The 22,945-nt window shown below is 47.2% G+C and overlaps 1 protein-coding gene across 10 annotated transcripts in view; it reads left to right on the top strand.

The window, feature by feature from the left end:
- CELF6 (CUGBP Elav-like family member 6) overlaps positions 1–22,945 on the top strand; it is a 180,013-nt gene that overhangs the window by 111,442 nt on the left and 45,626 nt on the right. For all 10 annotated transcript variants that reach the window (XR_008327610.1, XM_053366050.1, XM_053366054.1 and 7 more), the window contains one exon: positions 13,731–13,779. Coding sequence is in view for 9 of the 10 variants with exons in the window: in XM_053366050.1 (XP_053222025.1) it covers positions 13,731–13,779 (49 nt within the window). In the remaining variant the exon portion in view is untranslated. The remainder of the gene's footprint in view (positions 1–13,730; positions 13,780–22,945) is intronic.

Here is a 22,945-nt window from a genome sequence, read left to right as displayed (position 1 = left end):
TTTGGAAGGGAATGGTGTAAAATGTCCCCTGGGTCTTTGATATGTGGATCTGTGCAATCCTCAACCTATCTGATCAGAAGGAAGCACCATTGAGTTCATTGGGCTTACTCATAGGCAAAGTAGGTGTAGGATTGCAGCCTGTGAGTCTGTTATTGTGTGTGAACATCAAAGTAAATGATCATATCAAGGAGCTAGAATGAGCCAGTATGGTTGGACTAGGACCTGGGAGGGTTCAAATCCCCACTTAGCTCACCGGATGACCTTTGGCCACTCATGATCTTGTGGCCTAACCTACCTTACAGGGTTGTTGTGAGAGCAAAATGTAGAGTGGGAGAACCATGAGTCCTTTGGAGGGGAAGTGGGATGTACAGGAGGTGGTGATTGTGATAGAAATCAGGTTCACAGCAGGGACAGGCTTTGATTAAGACAAAGAGATACATATAGGGATATCAACCAAGACAGGATCTTCACCAAGGCTCTGGAATTTGCTTCGTAGGGAGACGACACCTGCTCTGCTTTTCAACAACTAGTAAAGCTGATGTTTTTCCATACTGCTTTTTGTGGTAAAAGATGTTGGCATGCTTATCCTCTAATTTTGTGTATTTATTTTCCACCGTTGTGTATTACCAATCTTAAAAGAATTGTTTTACTTTTGTGCTTCTTTCTTTATTGTACTATAATTTATTGTTCAATACTTCATGGGCCCTGGGATTGGGGGGTGGGAATATAAAAACACATAACCAATCAGCTTCGAGAAACAGTGGCCAAGGAACCCAGTTGAGGTGGCCTTTGTCTTTTGTGTCTTCAAGGCAATAGGGATTCAGGGTCAAAAGAGTTCTCCGTGTTGGAACATGCAGGGAGTTTACTATCTAGCTGGTCAGTTCTGGGCACCTTATTTTTATACCAAGAATGTTTCAAGGTTGTTGTTGTTTTGGGAGGAGGGGTCTTGCTTCTGTTGCACTGTAGTTCAAGAGTGAACCTACAGATGGTTGTGGTGCTGTCACACTGGGGAAGTATTACAGAACAACTAACAAAGCAGAACGATGCATGGTTGGTCAGTAAAAGATTTACCACTATTGTGTTATTATTGCACCAATGAGATATTGCTGGATGCACTCCGATGTTGTGGTGGCAGCACCTGGGGCAAGCCAAGCCTCCTCAGCACTGATGGCTGATAGCATGGAATAAAGGGGCAATAGCTCAGCGATCTAGCTGAGAGGCAGCCAGAGCACCCTGTGAGCATCAAGTACAGCAGAGAATGAACCTGGGGATTAATTGGGAGCAGGTGAAAAGGTAAAGCTAAAGGAACCCTGTACGGTTAAGTCTAGTTGAAGGCAACTATGGGGTTGTGGCACTCATCTCGCTGCCAAGGGAGCCGGCCACAGACAGGTCATGTGGCCAGCATGACTAAACCGTTTCTGGCACAACGGGACACTGGGACGGGTGCCAGAGCGCATGGGAATGGGTATCTTTCTAAAGCCCGTGCAGAAGGCACCCTAGCAACTGTCCGTCTCCCAAATCTGCTCCTCAGTCTGCCCATACAAACATTGGGAGATTTTCTGCGTGGGAGGGATGGCACACTATTTTTTTATTTTTTATTACTACTTTCTCTTTTTCGCTTCTGAAATTTTGTGTCCCTAAGAACTTTGTGCCCAGGGCAACTGCCCCTGTGGCCCTGTCCACTCTACGCCCCTGGGTGGTGTTGAATCTGGAGAGGCTCTTCCGAGGGCAACACTGAGAATAAGGAGGGAGAAGCAGTGCGATCCACTGAATTGGTGAAGGCTGGCTGATGGTAGACTGATGTTGGTGGAGCAGGGCCTCATTCACTCCAGAGGACCAGCCTCCACTGGATTCTAGCACAAATCCATCTGGAGTAAAAGGCTATGGGTACGTCTGAAGCCCCTTTATCGCTACTTTTCCTCGCGAGCGCAGTAGATTGGCCTGCCGTCAGTCAGGAGCTGCTTGGGCACATTTGGGAAGCTATCTGGGAACTGCCCATTTTGGACCCCTCTTTGCCGTCCCGTTGCTGGGGCACAGCAAGAGGGAAGATTGATAGTGTTAGCCTTGGAGGGTATGTCACGCGGTGTTAGCTCATTTGAGAGCAATTTATCTCATTTCCTGCAGGGCTATACAGATCTGCAGAGGCCCACATGGCAGGCAGGTTAGAAGAGCATGCATTGAGGATGCGCAAGCACCATTAATGCTCTCCAGCCACAGCAGGCCATTAGGAGACTGGTACAGTGCCCTGAGCCACTAGGGCAGTCCCAGGCACAGGAAGGATCCATTGGACGGAGCTTTATCTCAGGGTGCTAACACTACCAATCAGCTACCATTCTCCTTTGTTACCCTCTGTTTATCCCAATGTAATTTAACCTCTTCCAGGTGAAGGGCAAAAACCAGTCCGACTTGTTGCATCAGTATATTCATGATTGCCTGAGACTAAGAGCTCCAAGACTTTGTGTGCTGCTTCCTCTGGAAAGGGAAGGTGTGGGGTTTGCAGTTTTGTGTCGTGGTTGCTGTGCAAGAAGGCTCAGACGCACACTCTTAAGAGTGCTGAGTAGCAAAGAACACTTTGCCTTGGTCCCTCTTATACAGCTCTATTATCATTAGCACCAACTAGCAAGACTAACTGTAACTGCACTTACTTTACTACTACCACTACTACTATTAAAAATTGTACACCGCCCTATACCTGCATGTCTCAGAGCGTTTCACAGAATAAAATCACAATAGAAACAGATCCTGTATATTACATGGGTATGTTCACAACACCAGCTGATTTCCAAAGGATAACAGGGGCACCGAATCTGCCTGGAGTCACTGAGAATTATTCTGTTTCCAGGTCTGAATGCAGAAAAGTCCATTTCTCGTTACAGTGGAGCTCAGCTTTGCATCCGAGGAAATGGACTCCATGTCATGATGTAGCACCATAATATCCACGGGGTGTTTTGCTCAGAGGGATGTTATGCAGGCACTTTTAAGCCGGGGTGGGGAACCTATGGCCTTGCAGATGTTGCTGGATTGCTGTTGTTGGAGTCCAATTACATCTGGAAGACCAGTTTCCCCTCCACCGAGGTAAGAAAGGAGAGGAAGAAAAAAAAGAACACAGCACTCATATTTGAGAAGTGAGACATGCACACCTCTGAAAAGTATTAGATCTCTCCCCCCCCCAATGGAAATGAATTGTAGAGTTGGAAGCAACCACAAGCAACCTTGCTGTTTGCTGTGATGAAATTGCATAACTTATGTAATTAATTAGGTAAATTACAAAAGTTACATGGTCGTTCCACTGTTCTGCCCCATGGGTTTCAAAGCAAAGGAAACACAGTGCATTTGGGGAGAGGGGATGTAATCAACTATATATCATTTGCAAACTGAAAGCAACAGCAGCAGCAAATACCAATCGTATCTGCTGGATTGATTTCCATGCCAGACATGGGACAAATAAGCAAACAGCAATTTCCACTCCCATTTATGTTTTCAACAGAATTCTCTGGCCTCCCTACTCTAGGGGCACGCTCACCCCCACAAAATTCTGGGCTGAATTCTCTAATCCAGTAGTCCTATTTTGCATCTGGCTCTGGTTGGTGGACTTTGGGGTTCTAGATAACAACGGCAACCACCACCACCAACCCACAAGCATGAGATCTGTCTTAGGAGGCCAGAGACAGGTCTATTTTGTAGAGTTGTGCCTAGGATCTGTACAGAGCTGTCAACGTTTTCCTTTTTTTAAGGGAAATTCCCTTATTCCGAATAGGATTCCTCGCAAGAAAAGGGAAAAGTTGACAGCTATGGATCTGTACTTAATCTTGTTAATCAATATGTTATGTTACCAACACCAGTGAGGATCCTAAAATCAGCATCCGTGGTCCAATACACCAGCACCACCCAGGCTCCACACCCGAAGAGGCACAAGCAAAAATAGGCAGGCAAAGAAAAATGGCAGGCTTTGCCCATCAGAGAGAGAGTGAGGAAACAAGCAAACTGGACCACTGGAACACAAGAGAGAAACAAATCATTAAAAGTGCCTAACTTTATTTTTTGAAATGTCATTTTCCTTAGAGTCATCCTGTGCCCGGTGTCTCAGCCTCCTATTGGAAGGTCCTCTGTTTGAAGGACTGTCCTGTCCAAGTATGGTTTCAAGCAGCCTTCCCTGAGTGGTGGAACTTTGGATGGTGTTGGGTTGACTCCCATCAGGCCCAGCTATCATAGCTGACTGAGAGGGATGGTGGGAGTTGTGGTTCAGCTGCATCTGGAGGGCACCATTGGGGAAAGTTGGCTTAAAGAGAAGGAACACTCTGAGAGGAGAGAAGGGGGGTTGACACTCGCCATCAGCAGTTGGACCCTGAACAGCAGACTGAGAAGGCACACAGGTCACCTGGGCTTCTGCGTTATGCCGAGAACTATTGTATTTCTACTTACACGACAGTTACTTTCTAAATTTGCATTTATATACATAAATCAACCCATGCAAATTTCATGCAAATCTGCATCTTTTTAAAACTTTTTTTAATCCTTCTCATACTTTAGCAAAGTATGGTTAAAGTGGGTTAAAGCCTCAGCGCCTAGGACTTGCCGATCGAAAGGTCGGCGGTTCGAATCCCCGCGGCGGGGTGCGCTCCCGTTGCTCGCTCCCAGCGCCTGCCAACCTAGCAGTTCGAAAGCACCCCCGGGTGCAAGTAGATAAATAGGGACCGCTTACTAGCGGGAAGGTAAACGGCATTCCGTGTGCGGCTCTGGCTCGCCAGATGCAGCTTTGTCACACTGGCCACGTGACCCGGAAGTGTCTCCGGACAGCGCTGGCCCCCGGCCTATAGAGTGAGATGGGCACACAACCCTAAAGTCTGGCAAGACTGGCCCGTACGGGCAGGGGTACCTTTACCTTTACCTATACTTTAGCAATGTATTCCCCCTTTGGGAGGTGGAGTATGGCATTAGCGGCAGTCTGAAACGACTGGTAGAAAACATTAGGAACAAACTTGTAAATAGTAAACCCAAAACAACAATTTTTTTTAAAAAAATTACACAGCTTCTTCGTACAGTATATCTTCATCTTGTAGAGTGTTTGCATTATCTATGTTAAATCTTTTAAAAGACAGAATGGTATTGGGAAAAGAGAACAGTGTGAGTCTCTTGTTGTGGCCATAAGTGCAGTCACATAGAAGCTAACTCTAACTGGACCAATTGCTTTTCTCCATATAAAGCAGTGGTGGGATATATCCTGATTTGCAGACCTGAATTCTCCCTGTGCTTTAGTGTGCTGTCTTGTGTTGCTAAAGGGCTGCCGGGCTGCCTCATTCTCCTGGGGACTATATCTTGCTGCCAATGTAATCTCTGTCAACAGGATTTGGAAAATATCCTCTGGGAACACAAGAGCTGGAGAAACAAACACAGAGAGAAATAATTATTACTGATTAACCATTAGCTACATCTCCACATGGTGCTCCACTTGCATAAGTGTGCCAGGCAGGGGGTGGGGGAGATCCCAGGTTTTGCCCTCCCCTTCCCCAAGCACACACATATAGCTTGAGCCACAAGAGGGGCTGCCCCCTCTCTTGGCATCTTTTGCTGACAGGCGGTGTTGCCTGGTCTCCATTGAGGCTGATGGAGTGGGAAGCAGGGAGCCCAAAAAGTAAGTTGCACCAGAGACAATTACAGGCACAGCCAACTAGTTCTAAGGGTGCTGCACCCCTCTGTCCAGCTGGGGTTGGCTGAGTGCACATTGGAGGTGATGAGGCAGCTCTCAACTTACCCTAACAGACAGGCCTGCACTGTGACAGGGGAAAGAAAATCTCACTGGGCCTAACTTTCTGTGGGGCATCAACTCAGGGCAGTTATAGAACAGGAAGGGATTGAGACCATGAGGGTGGTGGAGGGTGGTCCATTGGGGTGAATAAGACATTGCCTCACCAACCTCAGCCTGCCCTCAGCCAGCCCTTGCTTGCCTGACTTGCAACCAGTCCAAGGGGTGGCCATGACTTCCTCCTCTCAGTATTGCCCCTTGCAGAACTCAGCAGGGAGGAGGATTGAGGGGGGCAAAACTATATCCAGTTGGCTCTGCCTGTCATTGGTTCTGGTGCCACCAGTGGGCATTGCTTACTTCACTCAGTGGCATGGCGTCCTTTGCTGGTGCCCGGGGCAAGCATGCACACGTAGGCACATGCACCAGGCAAAAAACCCACTGTGCTAGCCTGATGCTTGGCCCTGCTGGGCACACAGAGGGTTCACGGGCCGGCCGGCCGACCAGCCCACCCACCCACACAAGGGAGAGCCCAGCCATTCAACATGGCCCTTGGCAAGCACATCCCCCCAACCCTGGTGGGGCAGCCATTCAGTGAGGAGGCCAGGGGCACAGCGGCAAGGCAAGGCCAAGCTCTGGGGCCCAGAGACTCCAGTGGCAGGCAGTGCGGGGATCCCTGTATGTGGGCGCCTGGCTTGTGCTCCGTCTAAATGCGCCCAGGGCTACGGCCCTCTGCTATGCCCCTGGGCACCACCTACTGCCATTGCATGAGGGATACTACCAACCTCCCTTTCAAGAAAATAGCATGCTACTGGTACATGATGGGAAAGAGCACACTCTGAACCAGTGGGGTTTTTTGTACTGGCCGGTAGGCCTTACTGATCGCCAGAACTAGGGGGCTAAGCTGGGCTTGGTAAACCAGAGCCTTTTCTAGCTTGAGATGCCAAAATGTTGTTTTTGTAAGGTTTTCAAAACATAGCAGGGGGGGGGGGATTTGTCTACAGTTTGTACAGTGGTACCTCGGGTTACAGACGCTTCAGGTTACAGATGCTTCAGGTTACAGACTCTGCTAACCCAGAAATAGTACCTCAGGTTAAGAACTTTGCTTCAGGATGAGAACAGAAATCGCACAGCGGCAGAGTAGTGGCAGCAGGAGGCCCAATTCGCTAAAGTGGTGCTTCAGGTTAAGAACAGTTTCAGGTTAAGAACGGACCTCCAGAACGAATTAAGTTCTTAACCCGAGGTTGCACTGTATGTGTTTGGTTTAGGCTTTTTAATATTTTTTTCAGAAGGAATGAAAGAAATGGAAATTGAGGTGGGAAATTAAATTACTCTTGTGTTTACTTGACTCTTGGTACAAAACATGGCAATATCCTTTGGGCTCAGCAGGCTGCCCTGATGATATTGTGCAGATATAAAAAAAAAAGTTTGTAGCAAAGCAGTTGGGGGACATTTAATATTATTCTGGTCTCACGGTGAGAAAAACTAGGAATCTGTTTTCAACGTGGCCTCACCTCTGAAAATCTTGTCCCACCCTCAGCTTTAACAGATCTTGGGGTGGGGGGCAAGTGTGTGTGTTTTTGTTGGTTGTTTTCACACCCCAGATTCTTACAGCGATTCCAGGTCAGTGTTTTGCATGCCCTGACCCCTACATAATGGGTCTTGATGAGTTCATGTCTTTCTCGACTGCTTCCCAGGAAATGCTCATCCATTATGCTGCCTGAGTGTGTAAAAGTGTCCTTTTCCTCCCTGACATGGGGAGAGGGCTTGACATATAATCTTGCCACACACAAACACACGAGTGCCGGTCGGTGGCCAGAGGGAGGGGTGATGCAGGGACACACATGCCCCAGTGTGCGGGGGCCACCTTAGCACTCTGAATGCTCCCTGGCCGAGGAGCAGCGGTGGCAGGAGACAGGCTGGAGCCCGCCCTCGTAAAAACTCCCCTCGGTGTCAGTTTGACTAATTTGCTCGTCTTATCACTGGCAGGATCTGACGTGCCCATCGCAGGCACAGGGCCATAAAACTAATGTAGTGAGGAGGCAGGCCGCGAAATGATAGATACGGCCCGTCGCTTGGAACAAGCATTAGCTTTATGAACCAGGGGTAATTGAAAGGAAATATTTGTCATTGGTCTCCGGCGGGCGAGAGGTTTGCAGCAAACTTTGCGGCGAATGCCTCTGTTGGTCGGTTTGCCCACCCTCCCGGGGCGCAGGGACACAGGGTGTTAAGAGGCAGTAGTTACTGGGGAGTGGGGCAAGTTGGTCTCCACTTGCTATCCTGGGCTTTGCTCCTTCTTTGTCCCTTCAGGAACAATGAACCCCTAATGGCAAGCTCAGGTGAGGTGTGCCAACAGAACTGCAGGCAGAACGGGGCCACTGAGAAACAAGAGGGGGGTATCGTCATAGCCTGGGAAACCTTGAAGTTTGCTAAACTACAAAAAACCTGCAAAGTGGCATGGGGAGAAAGTCCCAGAACAGCCAAATTAAGACTGAGCATACTCAGTGGCCTGAAATGTTGTGCATGTGTTGTGGTGAGTGGGGGACTGAAAACTGGGGTAGTGGCACAATAGGGGACTCTGGAAGAGAGTGTGGCTTGCTGATTGGCAGAAACAATGAACTGGGTAACTCCACGCTGCAACATTTTGTTGCCAACCTCACTTGTATAGCAGTTTTGGCAGAGGTCATGCATGTGTCTTGTTTAGAACGAGCCGTAAAGGTAAAGGGACCCCTGACCGTTAGGTCCAGTCATGGCCAACTCTGGGATTGCAGCACTCATCTCACTTTATTGGCTGAGGGAGCCGACGTACAGCTTTCGGGTCATTTGGCCAGCATGACTAAACTGCTTCTGGCGAACCAGAGCAGCGCATGGAAACGCCATTTACCTTCCCACCAGAGCGGTACCTATTTATCTACTTGCACTTTGACATGCTTTCGAACTGCTAGGTTGGCAGGAGCTGGGACCTAGCAACGGGAGCTCACCCCGTCATGGGGATTCGAACCGCCGACCTTCTGATAGGCAAGTCCTAGGCTCTGTGGTTTAACCCACAGTGCCAGCCGCGTCCCTGAGAATGAGCCCGACATAGCCTTAAATAAGGGGCGGGGTGCCTCTACCCAGAAGCCGATCTTTGCCCGCCAGACAGTCCAGTTTGACGCACGAGTCCAGTTTCCTGAAGAAACAGGTCCACCTGCCCATCAACAGATGTCAGCAGGATTTCCTCTCTAGTCACCAGTGTGAGGATTAAAGCCTGTCCCTTTCTCTTTTAAACAAGAGGGGGTGGGGGGCTACCTTATCCCCGCCACTCACTGCTATCGCCCACCTGTTTAGAGGAGAAGCAGAACAAAGGTGCCCTTTGAAGATGCCTTATCCCTTTAAGGGAGCAGTCTATGGTGGCAGTGTGTGCGTGGGAATCTTCCACCTCCACTGCTGACCATTCACTCACTTAAAGGAGCAGGGAGCCTGTTTCAAAGGGTGCTTTTGCAAAGCACTTTAAGTCCATCTCTGCACTCTTATCTGAGTCTCCATAGGCTCAGACAGAAGTGCAGGCACTGGCTGAAAGCTGCAAAGCACTGTTTTAAGCAGCTTAAACACCACAAGGAGGGGGGCTGCTTCAAAGAGTGCTTTGCAGCTTTAAGACAGTTTCCTTGCTCCCAACAAGAGTATATATTCTGTCTTAAAATGCTTTGCAAAAGTGCTATTTGAAGCAGCCTCTCCACCCCTTCTTTAAATACCTGGGAAGCAGTTTGGGGTCTGATACAGGCACAATTGAGCTGTCTTAAACCCTTTGGAAGTTTCCCTGTGTCCCCCTTTAAATCTCCAGCATCTGAGCTTTAAGGGGGAGTGTGGGGAGATCTCCCCACCTATCAGTCATTTGATATCATAATGACATAATACGATTGCCCCCACTCACCTGTCAAATTTGGTCCTCAGGACCGAACCTGAGAGTGCTGTGGCCAGTGGAGCCAAAAAGGTGACCTCCCTAAATAAATACCTGTTTATTTCATTAAGGATCATTAGCTCAACCCAACAGGTGTTTTGTGTGTGTGTGTGCATAGACCCTCAGGGCAGGGTCTGACAGTATTCAACAGTTTTTTTTAAAAAAAATCATATGAGAACGGAACACTGCTAACAGCAGAAAATATATTCTGTTAAAAAATATTGCTATCAAGAAAGCAAGAAGTAGAGATGTTAATTTAGCACTGCCACAGCCTGCCCAAATCCCTGCCAGAAAAGCTATGTTAAGGCTGAAGTCCTAAACAAGCTGAAAAAGGAACACAGCGAAACTTCCAAGTTCCTCTGCCTTGATTCATTCTGTAAATGCTGGAGACAATAGCAAGATTTCACCTTTTCTTTCTTGGTCTTTTCTTTCTTGCTTTTTTCCCCAAAGACCTCAAGCCCCACAAGTTTCCCAAGCATAGGGTGTGTAGCACTGTAAACAAACCTCGCACATTCACAAACCTCGTCCCCACATGTGGGCTCTATACTAGACGGTTCCGTAGTGCAAGGGTCACTCGGATCACATCCTAACCATAACATTAAAAGCTTTTCATGCCACTTTAAGAGTCATGGCTTCCCCCCCACACACAAAGGATCCTGGGAAGTGTAGTTCATTAAGAGTCTCCTAACAACTTTCGGCATCCTCAGCAACCTACAGTTCCCAGGACTCTTTGGGAGGAAGCCATGGCCCTTGAAGTGGTATGAAAGTGCTTTAAACGTATGTCGCGGGTGTGATCTGTGTTACCCATTATTGATCACTGTGGGCATGTTGAATTTTGCAACTTTCACATCCCAAAAATGAGGGGTTCCAAAATGTAGCAACATGACTTGGGAATCCAAAAGATATTTGGGTTCAATTAATATAATTTAGTTATGCCTAGTAAGCAAAACATGTGTCAAATTGCATAGAAATCATTAAGAATGATCACGAAGTACTTGCAATTATTATTATTAATAATAATAATAATAATAATAATAATAATAATAATAATAATATTTAGCATTACCTGACATTTTCAGAAGGTATTTCTTCATCAGACTTAGACTTACCAAGTTAAATGTTCTCTAGTCACAAAACAATAGCAATTTTTTTATTCCTCACACCCTAAAACATATTTTTAAGATACCCTCACAGAAGAAATTTGCAAAAATTAAGTTTCACCCCCTAAAATGAGAAGGCCTAACCCTATGTACAGACGAGAATTTCTTGCATCTGACGTATGTGTGGACCTAAAATCAGAGGAAGAACCAAACCAGGCTGTACCCAGGCACTATGCCATTTATGGCTCATGGTTGCATTGCATAAACAAGCAAACAGAAGAATTGATTTAGCTATAGGGACCTCTTAAGGAAGGAGAACAAACATCCTTTTACTGCCAATAGTTCCTGGTTTCTAGATGCTGCGGCCATCTTATCACAAATTTACCTTTGCACACTCACTTGGAAATCCAAAGCCAAACAGAAGCCATAAACGTGGTTGAATTCCTGGTCCCCTGGAAGATTCAAATGGCATCTGAATCTTCAGGATGGCCGATCCAGATGACTTGCAGCTTTTCCCTGCAGAAGTTCCCCTGCAGAGAGCTCAGCAAGTTGGGGATGTATGCCGTTGCTATATTTGTGTGTGTCCCCGCGTGTCCAGCGAGGCAGTCAGGGGTGGGGGTGCGGAGATGAATGATTGGATACATCAGCATCCTTTCATCTGTCATCCTGATGAGGCAAAGGAGCTTTAATCGACTTTAATAGCCATCAAATGGCATCAACAACTTCTCCTAATATGCAAATCAATTAGCAAGATTGATTGGCAGGAGGAGAGTGGTCAGGTGGCTCTGGGAGGCAAGGAAGGAGGGCTGCAGCCGTTTTGGAAAATCCAGAGCGATGGAGAAGACTTTGGAAACAATACTGTTGCTGTGCTGTGGTGCCCTGGGGACTTGTGCAGGCATTCCTGTTACTCCTCGTTTGCCAATGTAACTGCTGCATTCCTCTTTTTTTCATTCGCTGCAATCCTGTCTCCTTAGTCTGTGTCTTAGAATGGACAAGTGGGAGCCTGCAACAAAACGTTGCAGTGGTGTCATGCTGTTCGGCATTCCAGCTAGCCACCCATGCCCTTTCCCCGAATACACCACTCCATTTTTCCCACTCCACGTAACTCTGTAGTTCCCATCTATTGCTTTTGCTGCTGTGATAAAGATATCTGGGTACATGCAAAGGCAGGCTCCGGCGGATGGAGCATATGAGGCCATCCGACGGTCAAGAAGGCAGATACCGCAAGTGCCGTAGAGAAAATGAGGGATGGATGGGGTTCATCAACCTGAGAAGGTAGCCCATGTAGGAGAAGGAAAACTCTGATCCTCCATTGTGGGATATCTTCAGGAGAAGAAAAGACAAAAGAGTAAACCCTACACATACCGTATTTTTCGCTCTATAAGACGCACCCGATCATAAGACGCACCTAGTTTTAGAAACAAGGAAAAAAATGTTCTCTCCCTCTTGCTCTCCTGGCTTCAGCGAAAGCTGCACAGCCTGCATTCGCTTAATAATAATAATAATAATAATAATAATAATAATAATATCTTTATTGTCATTGCCCCTTCTCGGGGACAACAAAATTACTTGACTGCTATATAAAAACACTAATTAAACAATGCAGTATAGTACAGCAAGGAAGATTAGATGACTTTCAAAGTCCAGGCTTCCCATTCAGGGCCGAGATCGCTCTGGAGAAGAAGCTGTTCTTAAGACGGCTCGTTCTTGTCTTCATCGTCCTGTATCTCCGTCCCGACGGCAGAAGCTCGAAGAGACAGTGGCCAGGATGCGATGGATCTTTTACTATGTCCAGTGCCTTCCTATGGCACCTTGTGGCATAAATCTGCTCTAAGGTGGAGAGTGGGCAGCCAACAATGCTCTCTGCTGCCTTAACAATTCTGCACAACCCCATCCTGTCCTGGGTAGTACAGCTTCCGTACCACACACATAATCCATAAGTGAGCACGCTCTCAATGGCACAGTGATAGAAGGCAAGCAGCAGTTTCTGCGGAAGATGGTTTTTCCATCTTCACACACATTTCCCCTTACTTTTTAGGAGGGGGAAAGTGCGTCTTATAGAGCGAAAAATACAGCACCTGGAGTGAAGTTCCTAAGACTGTTTGACGGCACCTTGTATGCCTCCTTCTGGCAACATCTGCCGCCAAACTGTTTGCTCTGCTTTCCTTTGGACCATGTTAGCAAGGCCGGGGGGGGGGGGTCTTGTTGTCTGAACAGCCCAGGACCTCCATACACACTATCCAGGCTTGTGCCCCAGGGAGGTCACTTCATTGCTGCTAACATAGCGGTTTGACTTCACCCCCAGAGGCACACTCCATTGACTCTCGAGAAACCTCTTATGGAAGAGGCACACAAAGAATGGCCTCAGATGGTGATCACAGGGTCCAGGCTGGCTCATCTGGGGTGAGATGGTCCTTGAGGTATTGCGATCCTGAGCCGTGTAAGCTCAAAGTGAAAACCAGCACTTTGAATTGGGACCAGAAACTAATTGGCAGCCAGTGCAGTCACACCAGGATCAGTGTAGTATAATTAAACCCATCTTGCCCCAGTAAGATTGCTAAATTCTGCACCAGCTGAAGTTTTCAAATGGTCTTTATAGGCAGCACTGTGTATAATGCATTGCAATAATCTAACCTAGAGACTACTAGAGCATTGTCAGCAGTTGTTAGGCTACCCTTGCCCAGACAGGGGTGCAGCTGGGCCACCAGCCCAAGCTGACGGAAGACGCTCTGTGCCACCGAGACCACCTGAGCCTCAAGAGACAAGCTGTGTGCCTTCTCCTTTGCAGGGACTGTAACCCCACCGAGAGCAGGCAACCTCCCATCCCTTTCATTTTGAGCATCCTCTGATTGCTTCCGCTGAATCACTAGGCTTCTGACTAACCAGCTAAGCTGTTGTGAGGAGTACTGGATGGCTAGACTCTAACCAAGGGTGCCTGTGTTTTGTTTGACAGATGAACCGCCCAATCCAAGTGAAGCCAGCAGACAGCGAGGGCCGAGGAGGTAGGTTGCTCTTCATTTTCAACCCATTCATCCATGCTTGACTAACTAACCCTGAGGATCTATTTAGTGTCTCGCCTGGGAGCACAGTTGCACCACCACCCGGTAACGGTCGATCAGACACTTCTAGCACTGCAGCTGCACTGTGCCAAAATCCCCTCTGCTTTGCCCTTTCCCCTCTCAGTCAGCGGCAGAGATGTGAGGTGTTCAGAAGTGGAGAGGTCAGTGCAGCCCCACCGACCACCATCTCCTCATTAAAATGAGTGAACAGGATGAAGGTCCATTAATTTAAATAAATCTCTCCTGAATAAAACCTCCCTTTTTGTTCTTTCTGGGTTTTAGTGTTTTGTTTTGTTAATTTAAGCTGCATTTTCCGTCTCTGTTTTCTTTTTGTGCATCCACCTTGGGGGCCCTTATTACAGCTTAGATAATAAAACGTTTAATTTAAACAAATAAATACCATACACAGAATATAAATGCTTTTCTTGCTGAGGCTGATGCTCCAGCCTGCACCCTTTACCTCAGTTGCTCTGGCTAACACACTCTAAAATTTCACCTGCCTTTTAATGTGGTTTGCCCCCTTCCCCAAAGTGGCTTTTCTGTTATTCATCTCTCTCCCAAAAGTGGCTTCTCAAGAAAGGATTCTGAGAGGTTTGCTGATGGAAACAGATTTCTGACATGGACTTCCTGTTTCCAAGGCTCTTGGCTTGGTGCTTGCAGCTATAGCTCAGCTGGCAGATCATGAGGCTCTTAAACTTAGGGCCGTGGGTTCGAGTCCTGCATTGGGCAAAATATTCCTGCCTTGCAGGGGGTTCCAATGCTGCAATTCTATGATTCTATTATCCTTTGCTCTCTTATTGTGGTAGTACTTCAGCCACGAGGGCTGCATCTAGCATAGCCAATGGGAAGACAGGAAGAGGCAGCAGGACACTGTCATTGGATGGGGTGAACCTTGAGGGATGGATGGGAACATGTGATTGATAGCTGGATTTGTTTCATGCCTGGCTGCACCTTCTAGTTAGGCACACATTTTTGGATGCCACAGATACTTTCTTCAAAAAATACACAGCGTTCATAACACAGAGAAGCTCGTGAGGCACTCTTTCTGTTAATGAAAATATTGATGATCATAGCACAGTCCTGCACAATCTACTCCATGCATTTAAAGCACATGACTTCCCCCCAAAGAATCATGGGAACTGCAGCCTGTTAAGGGAGCTGAGAATTGTGGGAAGTCATGCGCTGTAACTGTGCATCGTATGTGCTTTAAATGCATGCTGTGGATCACAGTGGTGCATCAACTTTATATATAAGAAAGAAAATCGGAATGCTGTGCCATGGATAAGGATACAGCCACCTGCATGCATAATGCAGATTTTGCATATTTGCATGCTTTTTTTCTTATTTTGCATAATATATTCTGTTTCTGTTAGTCACAGGGAGGGACGAGGAACAGCACAAGGCACTGAAACTCCACCCCTTTCTCTGAGCAACCGAAAACAGTCAGCTGCCCATTGGACTTTTTGCATTTAGCAGATTTGCATTCTATCAAGCCTCTCTTCCAATCCATAGGGGCCAGCAGCTAAGCGGCTAGCTTAAAACAATCAAAAGCTGGGAGTCTTGTGGCAATGGATTTTGTACGTAATACCATGCTTTGTACCTTTTCTAGTCTCGTGTGGAACTGCGGACTAATGATAATGAGAGCCAGCGTGGCCTAATGGTTAGAGTTTTGGACTAGGACCTCACAGGGTTGTTGTGAGAATAAAACAGAGAGAGGGAGGAGAAATGTTTGAGCTACCTTGAGCTCTGTAGAGAAAAAGTGGGACGCAAACGTTACAATAAATAAATAACCTTGCTTACATAAGCAAATGAAGTCCGCCCCTTGTCAGGTTTTCTGTCCATCTGGCTCTTCTTTGCAATAGTTATAGGCCATCTAAATAACATTGCTCACAAACATAAAACAATCATAGAATTGTGGAGCTTGAAGGGACCTTGAGGGTCATCTAGTCCAACCCCATGCATTGCAAGAATGTTTTCCCAATGTGGGATTCGAACTCATGACCCTGAGTTTAAGAGTCTCATGCTAGCTCAGTCGGTAGAAGCATGAGGCTCTTAATCTCAGGGTTGTGGGTTCACGTCTCTCATGGGGCAAAAATAAATAAATCCTGCATTGCAGGGGGTTGCTCTAGAGAACACTTGTGGTTCTTTCCATTTCTACAATTATATGTGCCTATGCTAAGACACATTATTAAAACACAGTATCATAAAACAACAAATGGCAACATTAAAAAATATATTGCAGTGAGCACTTTTTACAGCTTACCGGGGCAGGCAGGGAGGAACCTCATTTAAACAGTATTTTGAAACACCAAGATCAAAGTTTCTTGAAAGGCCTGGGAGAATTTTCTTTTTAAAAGTCTTCACCTGGTAATGTCAGAAGGACATAGCAGAGGAGCCAAGATGGCAACACTAAGGATGCCCTCCTCCTGGGTATCTGTTCATTTAACTTTGCTTAGCCTCAGGGGTCCTTTTGTTTCCCCTCCCAGCCAGCCACGTGTTCTCAGTTTGAGACATTTCGGTGCTGCGAGAGCCCCATCTGAGCCTGGACGTCTCAACCACATCAACCCCCTTCTTTCGCCGGCTGATCTCATTACAGGCTGGGCTGGGGCCAATGCTGGGATCTTAAAGGCCACTGCTCTGATGCTGCCTTGCGGTGGCTCTGTCACTCCTGCCTGCAGTTAGACCCAATTCCTCCCCTCAAAATGTCAGGCAGCCGTGGATTATTGCATTTGAGGCACAGCACAAGTTGAGATAAAGCGCCCTGGGAATCAATGAGGAATTGGCCTCAGCCTGGTTCCCCATTGATTGATGAACCTGTTCCTGCATCAAGCACAATTACTCCTGGGGTGGCAGGGGCAAGAGCCAGTTGTGACTTAGGTGCTGCTATGAAACTTCCTCTGACACCCCCAGGTAGAGTATGCTAGAAGAGGCAGCTTCTGTTCCTTCCCTCTGTGAGTTTGTGACAAAAGCCTGGCTATATCTTGTGGCAGGCAGTCATCAAGATTTGTTCTTCCACCTTTCATGGTGGCTTGCCTGCTTTGTCTATATTCCGTCACCCTCATACCTACGGGACCGCCTCTCCTGGTATGCCCCACGGAGGACCTTAGGGTCCACAAATAACAACACTTTGGAGGTCCCAAGCCGCAAGTTGGTTAGATTGGTCTCAACTAGGGCCAGGGCCTTTTCAGTACTGGCCCCGACTTGGTGGAACGCTGTGTCACAAGAGACTAGGGCCCTGCGGGACTTGACGTCTTTCCTCAGGGACTGCAAGACAGAGCTGTTCAACCAGGCCTTTGGTTTGGACTCATTCTGACCCTTATGTTTCACTCCCCTTATGGTTTTGATTTATGGGCTAGTATTAAAATGAGGCTGCATTTTAAATTGTATTTTAACCCGTATTTTATTAAACTGGTTTTTTGTTTGTTTGTTTGCCCCCCCATTATGTTTTATTGTAATTTTATTGGTGTTAGCTGCCGTGAGCCCGGCTCTGGCCGGGGAGGGCTGGGTATAAATAAAAATTTATTGTATTATTATTATTTGGTCCCGTTGAGTTCTGTTTTCTCCTAAGCTGTTCCAGGAGATGGGCCTCAGCATGCAGAGAACAGAAAAGTATAATGGAGAAGTTTTAGGCCTTTCCTGTCTCTGAGCTCCAGGGCAGGCAACACAAGGTTATGTCCAGAGCATTTTTTAAGCTAGAACTTGCTAGAACTTAGTTCCAGCACTTCTCAGGTGGGTTCCACTGCCATTATAAGAGAACAAGGGAGGCGTTCATGGCGAGTTCTGGCCCCTCTTTTTCTAGAAGAATAACACTGGTTATGCTCTTATCAAATTGGTCTTATTCTTGAGGCAAATAGTTGGGATTTTTATGTAAAAAAGGGGAGGATGAGGACATGGGCATAGCCAGGATTTATTTTAGGGGGGGACAGGCATTATGTTGGAGGGGGCAGAACCAAGTTATCTGTGACGCAATTGGTCAGTTAAGTATTTCTATTTCTTTACTTGATGGGGGGGTAGCTGTGCGCCCCTGCACTCCCCTGGCTACACCCATGGATGGAGAACCTGTGGCCCCCCCAGATGTTGGATTCCAGCCTCCAGGAGCTCCCGTCCACATGGCCAATGGTCAGAGAAGATGTGAGCTACAGTCCAATGAGATCAGGAGAGCCACAGGTTCCCCATCTCTGATTCAGAATACATATATCCTGCTCTCAAGGCATCTTACAAAAGATTTGCACAATGCAACACAGACTGGGCACAGTTACAGTGGGAGAAATAAACATGCTGTCCACATGATTACTCCACTGACATTTCCTGCCTGCTTTCCCTGGTGTGACCCTTCAGCCTCCACCTAGTAGACAGCAGAGCCTACTGATGGCCTCTGTGCTAGCAAAGCTACTTAAATAACACAGGAGGTGCCCAGAGAGAAAATAAATCCTGATAACACTTTACTGAGGAAACTGATCCAAAACAGTATATAATTTGAGCAGAAAGGAACCTAGAGTTTTTTTCTTTCCTTGTACATACCGTATTTTTCGCTCCATAAGATGCACCTGACCATAAGATGCACCTAGTTTTTAGAGGAGGAAAACAAGAAAAAAATATTCTGAACGAAACAGTGAATGTATGATTTTTGTGGTTCATGCTGTGGCCACAGACATGATATGTGATTTGACGGTGAGTTTGGGGTAGCCCAATGCAAAAATCCTGAGGATCCATGTGGATCCGTGCTTTGTAACCACATTTTTGCACCATTGCGGCCCCACGAAACAGTGGATGCGTGATTTTTTTTGGTGCAGGCTGTAGCCATGGACATGCTATGTGATCTGATGGAGAATTTGGGGTGACCCAAGGGAAAAATCCTGAGGATCCATGTGCTTTTACCTCCCCCCTCCCAGGCAGTCTCCTTTATCTCTAGAGTCCCTTATCTCCCTCCCGATCCCTTGCCGATCAGCTGCTCAGCAGCTTTGTTTCAACACCCCTTCCCTCTTTCTAAAAAAAACAAACAAGATCTGCTTTTTGCCCCTGGGCAATTTGGCTCCAGGGACCATGCATTCGCTCCATAAGACGCAGAGACATTTCCCCTTACTTTTTGGGAGGAAAAAAGTGTGTCTTATGGAGTGAAAAATACGGTAATAGGAATACATTCAACCAAACATCATAGCATGTGTAACCTCTCTAGAGATCATGCCACTGTGCCTGCTTGCTCAGTAGCATCCTCCTCCTCTTGGCTAGTTAAGTTTAACACTAACAGGATTAACCCTTCAGTTACAAACCAAATGATCCTTGCTGCTGCAGTTCCAACAGCCTGAGGCAAGGGAGTGGGGGCTGAGCAGCTTTCCCTCGCTGGCACTTGGCAGTTGCCAGGCAGTAGCTCCCTCTGAGGGCTTCTGAGGCAAGAGGGGAGGCCAACCAAGCAGCTGGAACTCTTGACAGCCAATGATTAGGGATGCTTGAGGAATTTTATTTCTGCAAAGTGACCTAATCTGCACCTCCTCAACTAATGTGTGGTTCAGAACTTAATTATCCATTGCACTTCACTCTTCTCTTCCTTTTGTGGTACTGTTCTCAAAAAAAAACAAAACCCAAAAAACACCATACCAAAATGTATTTTTAAAAATACATATTTTAGGATAAAATGCATTTGGAAGTGCATGCATTGAGATAAAATACATCTTTAAATGTGAACATAGGGTTTTGCAAATGAACAATGTCAAACCAGAATTGATGATCTCCTTCTACTGTATTACAGTGTCCTTTCATACTGTATTACAGTGTGGTACACTGGTTTGACAGCCACGGACCGGAAGTCCCTACCGAGGGTGGCGAATACAGCACATGACATCATGGGCTATCCTCAGAGTTTGCTAGATGACATCACGGGAGACCACTACCTCAGGAGAGCGAGGGAAATTCTTAGGGCCTACTCACACCCTGGCCAGCACTTCTTTAATCTCCTACCTTCAGGCAGGAGGTACAGAAGTATAGTCAGCCGCACCAACAGCTTAAAGAACAGTTTTTATCCATGGGCTCTTGGGCTGCTGAATGGGGAAAAAAATAGTGGTGTAATTGACATCTGACAAGCACACAGAGCATGAACAAGACTGAGTGTAGGGGGTGGGGTTCATTTAATTTCACTGCACACAGGTGGTGTAGTGACAATCAAGGTTTATTTATTTTATTTCTTATTTATTTAACATAAGAAAGAAGAGCCTGCAGGATCAGACCAGTGAGCCTTCCAGCCTAGCATCCTGTTCTTACACGGGCCAAAAATCTGCAAGCACAGGCACCCTCTCCCCTCCTGTGGTCTTCCAGAGCAGAGCCATTGTGGCTGGTGGCCATCGATAGCCTTCTCTCTGTGAATTTGTCTAGTCCTCTTTTAAAGCCAATGGGCATTCAGAGTGTGTTGCTTCCAACCATGAGACAGAGTGTAGCTGTCGTAGTTTGTAGCCACCGATAGCTTGATCCTCCCTGAATCTATCCACTCCTCTTTGGTTGGTGGAAATTGCTGCCTCCTGTGGGAGTGAGTTCCACAGGTTAACTGCATGCTGTGTGCCAAAGTTCCATGTCCCGCAGTTCCTCAGTGATTTAGGTATTTAGAATTATGGGCTAAAACAGGCCACAACTTTATTGGTTACAGATGTGAGCAATTTGGCTTAAGATTTGGGTGAAGCCCGGCTATATCTCTACTCCCACCTGTCTGCAGGGAGTCAAATTAAGAGTAAACCACCAGAAGGGGGAGCCCTATGACTTATATCAAATAGGGACACCTCAAGGGGTCCCCATTAGGGTCGTGGCATGACCCTGGCCCATGACCTTGGGCTTCGGACAGGATCTACACCCCCAGATCTCTTTAACAGGATACCCTTAATGAGGAGGGGCAGGCTGAGGCTACAACCTCACCTCCATTAAACAAAGGCTTAAAGGTAAAGGGACCCCTGACCACTAGGTCCAGTCGTAGCCAACTCTGGGGTTGCGGCGCTCATCTCACTTTATTGGCCAAGGGAGCCGTTGTACAGCTTCCGGGTCATGTGGCCAGCATGACTAAGCCGCTTCTGGCGAACCAGAGCAGTGCACAGAAATGCCGTTTACCTTCCCGCCGGAGTGGTACCTATTTATCTACTTGCACTTCGTGCTTTCAAACTGCTAGGTTGGCAGGAGCTGGGACTGAGCAATGGGAGCTCACCCTGTCACAGGGATTCAAACCACCGACCTTCTGATCGGCTAATCCTAGGCTCTGTAGTTTAACCCACAGAGCTACTCCCGTCCCCCCGTGCCTAACCTTGTAATGTTGTGACGATCTCTACAAGGTAGGCAGAAACCAAGTGGCAGGTGCCAATCTACCAAGTGGAAAAAATCCTACCCGGCCCGAACAACAAGGCGGCTGACATTTGTCCATAGCAAGGTCATGCATACCAAAGTTTAGAAAGTGGGTGTGTGGGCTGGGAGATCCAGCGAGGAGGCAAGAGAAGGAAGCCACTGGCTGCGCCACAGTTTAAAACACCCGCAGCTACCCCCACCGGCATAGATTGGCTGAGCGGGGATGACGCTCGGTCGGGGCAGGCATAGAAGGGGGCATCAATCCCCCATCCCCGAGCCAGGTCACCGCGAGGGCCCGCGTGCCCGGCCACAGCGCCGCCCACCAGAAAGGTGAGTGGTCCTACTTGTCATGAATCTTCTAATAGCCAGCTTCACTCGATGCCCACGAGCTCTGGAGATATGAGTGAGGGAGATGATGGCCATGTTCCACCTCCACTATCCAAGGCGGTAATGCTTTCGAATGCCACTTGCTGGATTCTGCAGGAAGTGAGAGTGCTGATGTGCTCAAGCTTTTCTTGAGGGTTTCCCATAGGCATTTGGTTGGACACTGTGAGACAGGATGAGGGACTAGATAGGCCACTGTCCTGATCTAGCAGGGCTCTTACATTCCTATGGTCTTCATAGAATCACAGAATTGTAGAGTTGGAAGGGACCCTGAGGGTCATCCAGTCCAACCCCCTGCACTGCAGGGATATGCAGCTGTCCCATAAGGGCATCGAATCTGCAGCCTTGGCATTACCAGTACCATGTTCTAGCCAACTGAGCTATCCAGGCTTCTTCTTCTCTTTTAAAAAAGCCCTAAATAAAGATTGAAGAGCAGCAGTGAAACCAATTACAAAGAGACCCCACACAGTTTTGCTAATGGCATGTGGTAGGACAGAGTTGAGGAAAGCATGATACAGAGAATAGAAAACCATTCAATTGAACAACTGCTGGATTATTAACAAAGGCTTAACAGCAACACTTGAAGCAACACGCTGGGACCACCAGCATTGTACATCCAAAGACATTGTCCTCAATATGGCTTGGTGCTATGTTCAAATTTGACTCCTTTTATGGATACCTTTCATGTTGTTTAGTCATTTAGTCGTGTCCATCTCTTCGTGACCCCCTGGACCAGAGCACGCCAGGCACTCCTGTCTTCCACTGCCTCCCGCAATTTGGTCAAACTCATGTTAGCAGCTTTGAGAACACTGTCCAACCATCTCTTCCTCTGTCGTCTCCTTCTCCTGTGCCCTCAATCTTTCCCAACACCAGGATCTTTTCCAGGGAGTCTTCTCTTCTCATGAGGTGGCCAAGGTATTGGAGCCTCAGTTTCAGGATCTGTCCTGCCAGTGAGCACTCAGGGCTAATTTCCTTAAGAATGGATAGGTTTGATCTTCTTGCAGTCCATGGGACTCTCAAGAGTCTCCTCCAGCACCATAATTCAAAAGCATCCATTCTTCGGCGATCAGCCTTCTTTAAGGTCCAGCTCTCACTTCCATACATCACTACTGGGAAAACCATGGCTTTAACTATATGGACCTTTGTTGGCAAGGTGATGTCTCTGGTTTTTCAGATGCTGTCTAGGTTTGTCATTGCTTTTCTCCCAAGAAGCAGACGTCTTTTAATTTCGTGACTGCTGTCACCATCTGCAGTGATCATGGAGCCCAAGAAAGTACCTTTCATACCTGGTTGTATTTCTAGGCAGAGATTTCTACTGACCACATTTAAACTACTCCTTTTGGCACCTGGTTGTGGGTCTTTGTTTGTTGTCGTTTTTCCCGGAAAGGATCTTCATAAGTGATGGGCACTG

Source organism: Podarcis raffonei, chromosome 14 (assembly GCF_027172205.1).
Source record: "Podarcis raffonei isolate rPodRaf1 chromosome 14, rPodRaf1.pri, whole genome shotgun sequence".
NCBI classification, from domain to species: Eukaryota; Metazoa; Chordata; class Lepidosauria; order Squamata; family Lacertidae; genus Podarcis; species Podarcis raffonei.
The sequence above is the reverse complement of the archived record's forward strand: the minus strand, read 5'-3'. Positions and strand labels throughout refer to the sequence as shown.